The sequence below is a fragment of the Mus caroli genome, unplaced genomic scaffold, assembly GCF_978045245.1.
Source record: "Mus caroli unplaced genomic scaffold, Mus_caroli_1 scaffold_18, whole genome shotgun sequence".
Taxonomy (NCBI): Eukaryota; Metazoa; Chordata; class Mammalia; order Rodentia; family Muridae; genus Mus; species Mus caroli.
In genome coordinates this window covers 14609228-14623543 of record NW_028227273.1, presented here as the reverse complement: position 1 = coordinate 14623543, position 14316 = coordinate 14609228, and the positions used below count along the sequence as shown (strand labels likewise).

Genomic DNA, 14316 nt, shown 5'->3' with positions numbered 1-14316 from the left:
GAGGATGGCACAGAAGACCCAACTCACCTGCAGGGTTCTCCCAGACAGGAAATTCTGTCTGCAGTAATTATAGCTTGCTCGTGCGCTTTCTTTTGTACTCAGCTGCCAACCCTAAATTGTGGAGAGAATCAAGCTGAACTTACTGACATGGGTGCCAGCTGTGGCCACACCCGTGTTCTGAGGGTCCCTTACCTTATACGCGCATAGAAGGGCCAGGTAGTCGCTGTTTGCAAATGCAAACTCCAGCTTTTTCTGATTAGCTTCTTCTTTCTTATCCCACGGAGACACCTAGATGAGGAATGGATTTGAAGGACACGTGTATCTGAGGTTTCAAATGGCACCTTCGTATGCTGAAGCCACTACCTGGGGAAAACCTCTTGCAGGGTCAAGGCAAGCCCGACAGTGAAGCTGATGAGTGGCCTGTTTGTTCTGTGAGTTCGCAATGAACCCAAGATAAGTTCTTTGGTCTTTTAGGACCGAATGGCAAAAGACAAGCCATCAAGGACTGCTCTTTTTTTTTTTCCTGGATCTGTTGTTTGGCTTTCTTTTTCTTTCTTTTAATGGTTTACCTTTATGTGCATTGGTGTTTTGCCTGTGGGTATCAGTAAAGGTGACAGATTCCCTGAAACTGGAGATACAAATAGCTGTGAGCTGCCATGTGGGTGCTGGGAATCGAACCCTGGTCCTCTGGAAGAGCAGCCAGTGTTCTTAACTGTTGAGACATCTCTCTAGCCCCCGTTTTTGATTTTTAAGACACTCTCACTGTGAGACTCTGGCTAGCCTAGAACTTGCTATGTACACTAAGCTGGCTTCAAAATTGTGGTGCCTCTGCTTCCAGAATATAAGATCATCACACCCAACTTACTTTTTTCATGTTGATGTCTGGGAGAGGGATTTTTTTCTATAGCCCAGACTGGCCTGGAACTCACCATGCAGCTCGGGCTGGCATTGGAAGCTGGTCATGGTGGGATGCTTATACAAAACCCAAATCTTCCCCTCCTTCCTCTGGTGCTAGGGATTGCGTCTGAGCCTCACACATGCACCAGGCACTGCACTTGAACTCCTAAGGTCTGACTTAGAGATTTTACACGAGTGGACTGTGCGTGCAGACCATCTTTCTATTGAGTCGCTTTTTACAGTTGATGCATGTGTTCACTACCTTTTGAAATGATACAGTGGTATCTTGCTGCTTACTATTTTTGATTGTTCTAAAATAAGCAATAGTAAACAAAAAGCATATTATTATTTTAATAAGCTATACCTCTAATTCCCAAGGTTTTTTGGGGGGATGGGGAAATAAAGATTTTTCTAAGGATCACATACCATTGTGCTCTGAGATCTTTCACACCCACACACGCACTCACATACCTCAAAAGTCTAAAGATCCCTTTGAGAACTGTGACATAAATTCCAATTTAGACAAATGTCACTTACAAAAGGGGACTTGAAAGCCAAGCTGGCCGCAATGGTGAGAGCAGGGTCCAAGCAGCGGAAGATAGACCCTAAGAGCATCAGCTTGCCTATCCTCACGTCCACGGGCAGGGAGGCCAAGTGATAACCCAGAGGGGTCAGTTTTTCATCTGGAGTCAAGGCCCCCAGGTCTCGCAACCGCACTTTTGAGGCACGCAGAGAATCAATATGTGGAGGTTCAATGAGCCGAGAGAACACGGACTGCAGATTATGAGCACTAAACATTTCTAAAATTTTAATTCTGAAAAAGAATAAAATCATGATTTATAAATTTGATAGCTGGTAGAATGAAGCAGAGGGATAACTTTTGTTTCTTAAGAAATGCCTTAAAAAAAAAAAAGATGATTTTAATCCTTGCTAATTATGTGAGATGTGTCTGCATGTGGGTGTGTACACACAGTGCAGGTGCTCACGCCGGAGGCCAGAGGTGTAGGCTCCCTTGGAACTAACTGTATTCCAAATGGTTACGAGCTGTCTGACAATGGGCCCTGGGAACTGAACTCAGGTCTTCTGGAAGAGCAGCAAGTGCTCTTAATCCCTAAGCCCCCTCTCCAGCTCCTCCTGAGTGCGTTTCTAAGCCACAGCACAGCATGGCTTTGAGACAAGTGGAAGGAGCTTCCTCAATTCCAAGATTACAGACAAGGATCACCATACCCAGCTGCAGGGCTGCTTTAAGAAAAGCCTTTAAAATCTTGTCCTCTAGTTTTCTTAGCAATAAACTATAGAAACACTTAAAGTTTACCTACCCATATTAAAAATTATTTTAACAAACTTTCAAAGTGGCCTTTTTCTCTTGACAGTGGGTTCGGATTATGACAGACAGTTCTGATGGTGAACGAAGTATAGGTAAGGGTGTGGGAATCCAAGCCGGACGTGGTGGCGCACGCCTTTAATCCCAGTACTGGGGAGGCAGAGGCAGGTGGATTTCTGAGTTCAAGGCCAGCCTGTTCTACAGAGTGAGTTCCAGGACAGCCAGGGCTATATAAAGAAACCCAATCCGCCTGCCTCTGCCTCCCGAGTGCTGGGATTAAAGGTGTGTGCTACCACCGCCTGGTCTGAGAGTCTCTTTTGGTGTTATCAGCTCAGATAACACAGCTGTCTGTCATTAATGTACAAGTACTTGGTGCTTGGCTTTCTCTGGAGGAATTTCCCTGTAGCCTTGCCCTGACAGTGACGAATATAGTGAAACTGTAAGAAGGAATAAAGAATGAACTATGCTGACAGGAGCATGAGGGGATTAGAGCACGGGGCAGAGGGCTTGACCACTGTGCACAGCACTTAAAAAGAGCTCTATACAACTAAGCCTTACCGTAGCCTTGGTTATTTTATTTCCCTTTTTAAGTTAACAACTGGATAAGAGTATGGATATTTTGCATTTCTTATATCATCAAGCAATTTTTCATAAACATTGAATTAAAAATTCTTTAGCTCATATAATATTGAATCTGTCCAACTACTGACTAAATCCTATTTTATGACATTTGTTCATTAGCTAATCATGGTGTTGTAAGTTTTGTTTACTTTTCTCTAACTGATAATGAGGCTGTAGATTTTCCCCTGGCATACTGTGATACTTGTGTCCTCTGGCAGGAAGTCCCTGGCAAGTCAAGTCACTTTCCTAATTTAGAATGTCTTCTTGAGGATGTGAGAGTCTCTGTGTGCAGAGCTACAAGGGAGGAGGGGGCCACACGGATGTGCTTTATGCAAATGGTGACTTCATGCACTCTACTCTCAGCACAACGTCCTGCTAGGAAAGAGAACATGAAACTTAAATAGGAGGAGAAGCGGGGCCTGGGCAAGCAGAGGGGGCCAACTGGGACGGAACCTGAGGCACAGCTGCTCCAGGGGCACTCGCTGGATTTCTGGGAGCTGCTGCTTCAGAAGCTGGTGGTTGTAGTGGTGGCTCGTGAACAAGTGGAAGCAGACCCCTGATGTGACTCGGCCAGCTCGGCCTTTCCTCTGCAGAGCGTTGGCCTGAGACACGAATGTGTCCTCTAGACTTTCCATTCCTTTGCCTGCGTCGTATCTGGAAAGGAAAAGGAAAATGCAAGCTTGAGTGATTCTGTGCGCATGTGTAACTCTTCAGACACTGTCTCTCTCCACCCCCTCCATTAGTCTGTCTCTCTGAGACAAGGTCCCTCTTACTGGCCTGAGACTCGCCCAGTGGGGTAGGCTGGCTGACCAGTGAACATCAGTGATTCTCCTGTCTTTCCTTCCCCAGAACTGATGATACAAGTGCATGGCGCCACCTCTAGCTTTTTCTTTTCTTTTCTTTTCTTTCCTTTTTTCTCTTCTTTTCTTCCTTCAATCCCTCCTCTCCCCTTTCTTTCTTTTCTTTTCTCTCTCTTTCTTCTCTCCCTCTCTCTCCCCTTTCCCCTCTCCCTCTTTCCCAGCTTCCTCCTTCCCTTCCTCCTCTCTTCCCCTCTCCCTCCCCACCTTCCTTTTGAGACATGGTTTCTGTGTATAGTCTTGGCTGTCCTGGAACTTGCTTTGTAGACCAGGCTGGCCTCAAACTTAAAAGAGATCCACCTGCCTCTGCCTCCCAAGCACTGGGATCAAAGGCATACACCACCACTGCTCAGCTCTTCCTTCCTTTCTTAAGTGTGGTTCTGGGGATTGAACATAGTTCCTGCAAGTGCTTTACTGAGTTACATTTAAGAATGTTGTCAAGACTATGGGGCATAGACAAGTGGTCTTCCACCTTATTCCTGAGCTATACAGTCTGGTCTACTGTGGGACTGTGGTGTAATTACTGCTGTGATGACTTAGGTCCGTCAGACACCACACACACTTGCTTTAGCCATTTCCTTCTCATCCAAGCACATGGAAAAGTCACCTGGGAAAATGAGTCCATTACTTGTGATTTTGCATCCGTGTTTGACTTTCACATTCATGATGCTGGCCATGGAACCACATACAATATTCCTTTAGAGCACCCTGACAGTAACCATTAACAGCCGTGTTATCCTAAAAAAGGTTAGTCCCTCTGTTACGTCACCTACCTCTTTTCTTTCATCTTCCCAGAATCGATGACATACACAACATCATCAATGGTTATAGATGTCTCAGCAATGTTGGTGGAGATGATAATCTTAGTTACGCCCATTGGAGGTTTCACAAACACTGCCTGCTGCTCTTCACTGGATAATGAGGAGTGCAGCGGGTGAATAACACATCTAAAAGGAAGTGAAGCACAGTAAGGATTCCGGCGTGAGCCTTTGAAACGGACTTGTGCTGGGTACATTTCTCCTGAAATTAATGAAATGACTTCAAGAGGTGTGGCGGTTTGAATATGCTTGGCCCATGGGAAGTGGCACTGTTAGGGGTGTGGCCTTATTGGAGGAGGTGTAGCTTTGTTAGAGGAAGTGTGTCACTGTGGAGGCGGGGCTTTGAGGTCTCATTTGTCTACTTAAGTCAGGCCAGTGAGAGCTAGACACGTTTCCTCCTGCTGCCTTTAGATGAAGATATAGAACTCTCAACTCTCTTAGCACCCTGTCTGCCTGGGGCTGCCATGCTTCCTACCATGACAACAATTGACTGAACCTCTAAACCTGTAAGCTAGCCATAATTTAACTGTTGTCCTTCATAAGAGCTGCCATGGTCATGGTGTCTCTTCTCATCAATGGAATCCCCAAGACAGCATCTGACAGCTTTGAGCACAGCTTTCAAGGTATGAGGGCTCCTTCTGTTCTCATAAAATACAGTCTTCCAGAAACAAAAACCTTGTACCGACCTGGGAAACGTTCTGGGGTTATTCAGTAGTAAACCACAAGAGGAATAAATGAATGATATTTTATAAGTAACAAGACTAAAACCAACTAACCAGCCAAGAATATTCTTTTGCCTTAAGTCCAGGGAAAGGGGGGTGAAGTGTGATGCAAGCTAGGGCAGTCATTGCTAAGTTGTTAGCTAGCTCTGCCCTTCTATGTGACGGCACATCCAGTGACCGGTGAAAAAGTGCTCTCTCAAAATGGCAGCCTTTCTTTGTTATAATTAATGCCGGCTTGCTCCAGCTCTCCCTCCTTCTCAGAAATCGGGCAACTGAAACTGCACGCAGATCTGCTGAGTCACCATGATAAGTGAAGACAAATGTCTGTCCTTGATGGAGTGCAGTAACAGTTCCTGGAGCACAGAGGTCTCCCCTTTCTAGCTGGCATAAACAATCGCATGCTTGCGAGGTGACACCACAGTCTAAGGAGGGTGAGGCCGGCCGTAGGGACCTCCAGCTCGTCATCTCCAGCGATGGTTGCAGTGTATGCCTGCAGATAGAAAGCAAGTGGCTTACCGGTGACTGCGTCTGTTGTTGAAGAGAGAGTTAGACTGCAGCTGCTCGTAAAGCATCTTGATTTCTGCCAGCCCCGGTAAGAACACAAGGACAGCGCCTGGGAGTAAAGAACGAATAAATGAACGAACGAACGAACGAACGATCAAGGGAAGCTAACAGAAGTCACAAGACTGTTTTTAAACCTACAATCTGATAACTTTTCACTATCAGTTTCTTTGGAAAGCCTCAGTATTTAAATGAATATGAAATCCCATTTTTTGTATATACTCTGATTTAATAAGGGCAAAATAGTCTTACCCCTTTCCAACAGAAAACTGAGGTATGGAAAAGCATGCTTAAGTTATATAAGAAGCACAAGCCAAGCTCTGTGTGTGTGCGTGTGCGTATGCGTGTGTGTGCATGTGTGTTCCGAAACATCTGAGAACCGAAGCAAATGCCTTGCACACATCAGACCCAGTCAAGCTCTTTAGCATACTTCAGGACCGGGCCATCGTATCTGTTTCTACTGTAGAAAAGGAACCTTTTAGACCAGAAGGTTGCTCTGTTAATGAGACCCAGACATTTTTCTGGATATGATCAAAACAAAACCAAACCAAACAGAAACTATAACGGTGGTCTTATCTGGTTGTCTAAGGTTTAGACACATTTGAAAGAGACAGTATACTAACTAGCCATGCCTTATTAATCACTGAGGACTTTCAATATTGTCATTAAAGAAAATAAGCAACAATAAGAGATTATAGCGTGTTTCTGTCCCAACCGCAGTCTTTCCCCAATAGTTACTTGTGTAGATTGCTGAGACCAAATCTCACTTGGTAGTAGTTCAGGCGGTCTCCAGGCCTGTAGTTCAGGCTGTCCTTTAGCCTATGTTGTGTCTCCTGCCTCAGTGGCCCAAGTACTGGGTTACAGGCATGAGCTTCCATCCCCAGCTTCCTCTTGTGCTTCATTCATGGAGGCACATAATCTCTTCACTAACGTCCCCTCAGGCTCACACATGGAAGCAGAGTGCCTGTGCCAGCTGTGTAGCATGGATGTAAAACACATCTCCTGAACTCATTACCTACAGTCATGTCTCACTCTCCTCAGGAAACAAGGAAAGGAGTCGAAACCATCACAAAAATAGAGGAGAGCCAAACAGCACAGGGATTTTTTTTTCCACACACATTATCTCACTTGGCCTTCACAAGCACCCTACGTAAGAAGGGCATCAGTAGGAGACACTCCTCAGTCCTTGGCTAGGCCTTCATGGCAAGCTGCCTGCCTTGATACAGACTTTCATTTTCTGGCCTCAGATCCATCCCATGCTCCTTTGCACTAAATGACACACAACTTAAGAGTGGTAAGACAATTGATAGATAGATAGATAGATAGATAGATAGATAGATAGATAGATAGGAAATATCTATTTTTGTCTACTTTATTGTTATCTATTCCTCCCTCATGGCTTGGCCACCTGTCAGGAATAGTTCTCATATTCATAAATATATTACTGATTCTTTTGTTGTTGTTGTTGTTTATTTTGTTGTTGTTTGTGGTTTGTGAGGCAGGGTCTCACTGTGTATTCCTGGCTAACCTGGAACTACTCTGTTGCTATGTCCACCAGGGTGGCCTTGAACTCAGAGACCTGTCTGCCTCTTCCTCCCAAGGGCTGGGATTAAAAGCATGTGCCACCATGCCTCATGAGTTTTGGTAATTTTCTAAAATTTCTTTTTGGCTGGCATGTTTGTTTTAAAAAAATCTTTTTCTTTGGGATGAAACCAAGCCACCAGTCTATTGATAATGCATTACCAACACCTGGCCACTTGCCAAGAGAAGAATTAATAAGGAAATTAATAATTTGCATGACTTTCAAGTTTCCTTAGAAAACATCATGAAGGTAAAGTCTAAACTGAGAGAGCAGCCATTACCACTGCTCCTAAGTACTATGTAGTGAGCATATAAAGTCTTTTATTGATCTATTATCCCACTCAGTCAGCACCCAACCCTTCAACAGAATTTATTTTTACTCAGGCATGGTGGTGTGCACCTTTAATCCCAGCATTTAAAAGGCAGAGGCAGGCAGCTTTTTGTGAATTCAAGGCCAGCCTGGTCTACATAATGAGTTCTAGGTTATCTAGGACCTCAAAGTGAGACCCTGTCTTAATTAAAAAAGTTCTATACTTAGATGTTCCATGCCTTTTCCTAGAGATACAGGAGAACAAGAAAACCCTAATCTTTTTGTTTTGGTTTTTCAAGACAGGGTCTGTCTGCATAGCCCTGGCTGTCCTGGAACGTGATCTGTAGAAAAGCCTGGCCTCAAACTCAGAGATCTACCTGCTTCTGCCTCCACCCAGCAAAATCCTTGCTCTTAAGTTTATACACTACTGAGAGGAGATGGGTCAGTAAGCAAAATAATTTCAGACAGTGTCACATACTTGTCATGTTATGCAGAGTAAACGTGAGGAGAAAATCACAGATAGGATGGCCTGTAATGGGGACATAGAGGGAACCCACTCAAGAGCAGACTTGTAGCTTGCAAAGGACCACATGTTCCATATGTGCACCACTGGGCTGAGAAGGGAGAGTTACCTGGAGGGTAGGCGTGCTTGCCGTCTACAATCCACTCTAACAAGGCCTCTATTAGTTCAAGGTTGACCTTTTCAAAATCCATCACCGACATTGTCTTGATGACTGACTTGCTCACCCCTGAAAGAAAAGTAAAAATCAGGAGACTAATTCCACCTTCCACCTTGAGGTTTGTGAGTGTTGGGCCGGTTCAGTAGCACAGGAGTTTGCGTCTAAGGTGCTTCCTTGGTGACCTTTCTCACTTAGTTCCTCAGGAAATACTGGTTACAGAAGTGCACACACTCTCCCCACCTCTCTTTAAGGCTAGCCGGAGAGCTTTTGATCTTCTTGCTTCCCTCTCAAGTGCTGGGACCTCATGCACAGGCGGCACATCTAGTTTCTGTATTGCTGGAGAGCAAAACCAAGGCTCCCCCCCGACGTCCACACACTTGATACAGACTATATCAACTGATTACAGCCCAAGCCCAAACGTACTTTGTTTTTCTGGAGCAGTGACCCAAAGAGAAAGCCCTTGCCTTGTCAGTGCTTTCCCTGTTAGAACTATTAACTCTCTCCTCCTCCTCCTCCTTTCACCACCAATATTTACTCAGAGTTTAAGATCTAGAATAAAATTCAGTCAGGCACATTTTAGAAACCCCTGCCAGATTCACTCAAACCCCGAGTCGGATCATCTAGAAGCCCAGGTAACAATTAGCACAGGAAGGCATGGATGGGACACAGATGTTTCACTAACATCCTATAACAGTGTTGCATAGTGTTGCAGGCCTTTAACCTTGTCACTTGGGAGGCAGAGACAGGCAGATTTCTGTGGGCTCATGGCCAGCTTGGTCTACACAATGAGTCCCAGGTACTCTTTGACCCCACCCGTCACCCCTGAAAGAACTTACTCCGTTCCTTTGATGTTGATCCACAAATGATCCAGGTAAGAATCTACAAACTTCCTACCCACTGGAGTCAGCAAAAGCCTCCTCAGCTTATGGGTCTCTCACTGAACCTGACGCCCACTTTCAATTCGACTGATGGCCAGTGAGCCCCAGGACCCTCCTGTTTGTGTGTCTGTTCCAGGCCCACCTACTGCTGAAGGTACGAGTGCTGACATGCCTGGCTGTTACACAAGCTCTGGGGATCTGAACTCAGATCACGTGTCCACGTGTCCATCTCTCCAGGCCAATACTGGCATTTTAAAGATTATTTTGTAGTGTGTCCTTCTATTTGGGTTTTCTGGTGTTCTCTACAATCAAGTCACAGGTTTTTGAATGAAATAATACAAAACAATGTTGTAGAATCTCAGTGCAGGTGTTCAGCGCATAATAGAGTCTGCAGTCTTGGCTTGCCTCTTTATTGGTGGTTAACTTGATCATTCTCCCCCATGTAATTGTTATTAATTCCCCTTTGTAGTTAAGTCATTCATGGAGAGGTATGAGATTTACTTAAGTATCGGGTAAATTTTACACACCAGAACTACACATGAACTTTAAAAATAACATATTTAATCTGAGTATAATGCCATATGCTTTTAGACCTGGCTCCTTGGGAGGCTGAAGCAGGGGTTCAAGGCTAGCCCATGCGATATAGTAAAACCCCTGTCTCAAAAAAAAAAAAATCAAAATAATAAATAAAATGACATCTTTTAAAAACGTCCCCTTTAACCTTTTGAGTTGTGTTGTTAAGGATCTGCCCCTCTCATGACCTCTGCACCTGGCTACTGCTCCTTCCTATGAAGCCTGCTCTGCATGTAATCAGAGCTGAACACAGCGAGTCCTCCGTTACTACTTTGCCTTTGTCCTTAAAGCTGAGGCTAGTCCCAGCTCCTAGTTCACCTTCCTGCTCTTTTTCCCAGACTCTTATCTCTCACTCATCTTCTGTAAGAGTCGCTAACTTCTGTTACTCCTGCAGGGTCAGCAGGTTTTCCTTTCTCTCTATCAAAGACTTTTCTTTAATAATCAGAAAACAGAACAAACTAAACAAAGCCCACTGGCAGGTATGCTAGCTGTCGTGTGTGCATCAGATTGCTGGGTTTGTAAGTTTAAAGTTGTGCCGACAAATGTAAGGCAATGTTACTATAAAAGAAGTCCTGATTTTCTTTTCTCTGGGTCAGGGTATAAAAGAAATGACAAGACACTTTGGGATACTTGATACCACTCCTAAGTAAGGACAGTACCTTTATAACGGATCAAGAGCTGCTTGAAATCTAACTGTTGATCAGGTATTGTATCTTTGACAGACTCCTCCTCGTCCTGGAGATGAAGAGACAGCCTCAGGTCTTCCTCTACCTCCTCCTGTGCAGTTCTGTTGTGCCTGGCTTTAAGCTTTTCCTTCGCAATCTGTTTCATGGAACGCATATATGGGCTCCCGTCCTGTAACACATACCTGAGGGAGAAGATAAAGGAATGTGTTTCTGTGGTGCGTTCCTGCTAAAGAAGAAAGAAATTATTCCCCCATTTTGTTCACCCTCAGCAGAATGCTGCTGTGTCTGCCCAGCTCATGTGTTACCTTCGTAGCAGACCAGGATTCTGCTGGCTGTGCCCTGTTTGGTTGGGAAACACTGGATTGAATGTCATTGTTTCTGTCTAATGTTCTTATCTAACTCAGACAAGACTATGGAAGTGCTACCCAGGAAGAATGACAAGGCCTTTCTGAAGACATCTGAGCTACGTTCTCAGTTGCAGTGCCCAAATCTTAATTCCTTCTTTGAGAATCTCACCCATCTATCTCCCCAAGGCTCCAACTATAATCCTAAAGCAGCTAAATCTATCCTGTGAACCCAAATGTAGACCTGAATTACCACATCTTTTCTGAACATTGCTACAAGACCATAATCAAACATACTGCAAGACTCTCACTAGAGAGTTTACTACTTGTTACAGATAACTAACAAATACTATTATGGTGAAGTAGAAAAGTCTACACTTGGTACTTGGCTTAGACTGGAGTTCTAGGCCTGCCACTAAATCACCATGCCACAGAACTTCCAAGAGTCCATTTCAAGAGTCTTATTTTCTCATCATCTGGGAGAACTGGCTGACATAACTGGAAACTTCTTCCTCTGGAGGTCTAAGGTTTCTCAGAGGCCCTGGGAAAGGTAAGGGTTAGGAGGACAGTGAACAAGTGGGGCTTGTTTTTGCCCTCCTACCTTGCTCTCTCAGATAATTCCTGTTTTAGTTCTTTATGATTCCAGCTTTCTGTAAAGCTAAGACATGGTGGTTCTACAATCGTTGACTTTCTCCAGCTACTTCTCACCACCAAATGCCATGGTCTCCTTTCCCACTTAACATTCGTCTTGGCATTTACCAAATATCAGTTTCATGCAGGGGCCATAGCAGTGTGGTGTGGTATGGTGCGGTGATGCGTGGTAAGTACAGAGAGCCTTTTAAGAAACTTGAAAACCAGAGAGAACAGACCAAGACGGTCACTAATTTGTAGGGCAGAGTGGACAAAGTACCATTAGAGGTACAACAGAAGTGCCTAAGCCCTCTAAGGACCAAGCAGATGGGAATTTCATCAAGGCAGCTGGCGTGCAAGCTAAGGGTGAAAGGATGCCTTGGAAGGGAAGGTGGAGCAGAGATAAAGAATAAAAAGGGACCAAATGCTGCCCAAGGAGCAGCGGCTGATGCTGCTGAGGCTTCTACAGCGAGCTGCTCCACATCAGCTATATTCCCACCCTAGGTTTAGTACTTGGCAATAAAGAGCCTGATCTAGAAGTGACAGCTAAAAATCTGATAGACAGCAAGGGTGGGTTTAACAGTAAGGAATGTAGTAAGCATAAAAGTTTGTATTATTCTCAAGGTCAAAAAGCCATAGAGAAACCTGTTTGTATACAATAGAAATGAACATTCCTACACAGTTCTGAAACCATACAGGCATTGCTTTTTTTGTTTTGTTTTGTTTTATATATGCATGCATGTGTGCGCGTGCATGCATGTGCACGAAAGTGTACACTCGAAAGTTTGCATGGTGCATGCCTGCCTGCCTGAATGGACTCAGGACTACTTGTAGTAAGTCAGTTTTCTCCTTCCATGTAGGTTTCAGGATCAAACTCAGAATACCAGCTTGGTGGCAAGTATCTTTACTCTCTAAGCTATCTAGCCACCTCATTTAAAAAAATTAAAAAAAAATATTTATTTTTATTTTGTTTTTTTGAGACAGGATTTCTCTGTGTAGCCTTGGCTGTCCTGGAATTCACTCTGTAGATTAGGCTAACCTGGAACTCAAAGATCCACCTGCCTCTGCCTCCCAAGTGTGTGCAACCACCACCTGGCTCCTAAAAAGTACTTTTAGAGATTTATTTTTAATTAGTTGTGTCTTTGTGTGTGTCTGCATGTTGATATGTGGATGTGTATGCCCAGTGCCAGGGAGGCCAGAAGTATCCGATCCCCTGCAAGTGGAGTTATAGATAGCTGTGAGCCCTATGAGGGTGCTGTTAATTGAACCTATGACATCTAGAAAAGCAGTCAGCATGCTCAACCACTGAACCATCTTCCCAGTCCCCTACATAAACATCCTAACATCCAGCTCATATTACAAACTTCCTGAGAACATAATGATAATGATAACGGTTAACATTTACAAAGCATGTATCTTGTGTCAGGCAGTTCTAAGCACTTTGTTTATTTGGTTTTAGTTTTCTTTTTCCAGCCATGTAGGTACCTGTAAAGGCCAGAAGAGAGAATCAGAGCTCTGGAGCTGGAGGCCCAGGTGCTGGGAGCTGATTTTAGCTATTTTAGACTATTACTCTATTAACTCCTCAGCTGGTCCCTGTGACACGGGGAAATGCTACTAGCGATAGACAGACAGACACACTCCATCCGCACTGCACTGGATGCAACAGAGATGCAGAGACACTAACCACGGCTCAGAGTTAGTAACAAGTAGAACTTACAGTCTGCTTGCTGACACACACACACACACAGAGAAACAAACTACTTAGTGGAGAAGTGAGATGGCAGAGGAAGGTAGCGCCTTGGCACACTCAGGATAACAGTGCCTGTGCCCTGGCACACTCAGGATAACAGTGCCTGTGCCCTGGCACATTCAGGATAACAGTGCCTGTGTTCCTTACCTCGTCACAGCCAGCGCATCCTCCAGGAAAAACTGATCAACAGGAAATGCACGGCCTAGGAAACAAGAAAATGAACTGGAAGCACCAGAACCCCAGGCTGCGAAGTTGGAGCGTGTGTGTGTGTGTGTGTGTGTGTGTGTGTGTGTGGTGTGTGTGTGTGTGTGTGTGTGTGTGTGGTGTGTGTGTGTGTGTGGTGTGTGTGTGTGTGTGTGTGTGGTGTGTGTGTGTGTGTGTGTGTGTGTGGTGTGTGTGTGTGTGTGTGGTGTGTGTGTGTGGTGTGTGTGTATGTGTGTGTGTGTGTGTGTGTGTGGTGTGTGTGTGTGTGTGTGGTGTGTGTGTGTGTGTGTGGTGTGTGTGTGGTGTGTGTGTGTGTGTGTGTGTGTGTGTGTGGTGTGTGTGTGTGTGTGGTATGTGTGTGGTGTGTGTGTGTGTGTGTGTGGTGTGTGTGTGTGTGTGTGGTGTGTGTGTGTGTGTGTGGTGTGTGTGTGTGTGGTGTGTGTGTGTGTGTGGTGTGTGTGTGTGTGTGGTGTGTGTGTGGTGTGTGTGTGTGTGGTGTGTGTGTGGTGTGTGTGGTGTGTGTGTGTGTGTGTGGTGTGTGTGTGTATGTGGTGTGTGTGTGGTGTGTGTGTGTGTGTGTGTGTGTGTGGTGTGTGTGTGTGTGTGGTGTGTGTGTGTGTGCGTGTGTGTGGTGTGTGTGGTGTGCGTGTGTGTGTGTGTGTGTGTGTGGTGTGTGTGTGTGTGTGTGGTGTGTGTGTGTGTGTGTGTGTGTGGTGTGTGTGTGTGTGTGTGTGTGTGTGGTGTGTGTGTGTGTGTGGTGTGTGTGTGGTGTGTGTGGTGTGTGTGTGTGTGTGTGGTGTGTGTGTGTGTGTGTGGTGTGTGTGGTGTGTGTGTGTGTGTGTGTGTGGTGTGTGTGTGTGTGTGCGTGTGCGTGTGTGTG

General features: G+C 45.0%; 1 protein-coding gene across 5 annotated transcripts in view; it reads right to left on the bottom strand.

The window, feature by feature from the left end:
- The window catches only part of Dhx57 (DExH-box helicase 57), a 48889-nt gene that overhangs the window by 10933 nt on the left and 23640 nt on the right, over window positions 1-14316 (bottom strand). For all 5 annotated transcript variants that reach the window (XM_029471320.2, XM_085833206.1, XM_021186581.2 and 2 more), the window contains 9 exons: window positions 13380-13434; window positions 10482-10690; window positions 8324-8440; window positions 5756-5852; window positions 4473-4646; window positions 3296-3496; window positions 1435-1711; window positions 193-288; window positions 28-111 (listed from right to left, as the gene is read on the bottom strand). In XM_029471320.2, the coding sequence (XP_029327180.1) occupies window positions 28-111; window positions 193-288; window positions 1435-1711; window positions 3296-3496; window positions 4473-4646; window positions 5756-5852; window positions 8324-8440; window positions 10482-10690; window positions 13380-13434 (1310 nt within the window). The remainder of the gene's footprint in view (window positions 1-27; window positions 112-192; window positions 289-1434; window positions 1712-3295; window positions 3497-4472; window positions 4647-5755; window positions 5853-8323; window positions 8441-10481; window positions 10691-13379; window positions 13435-14316) is intronic.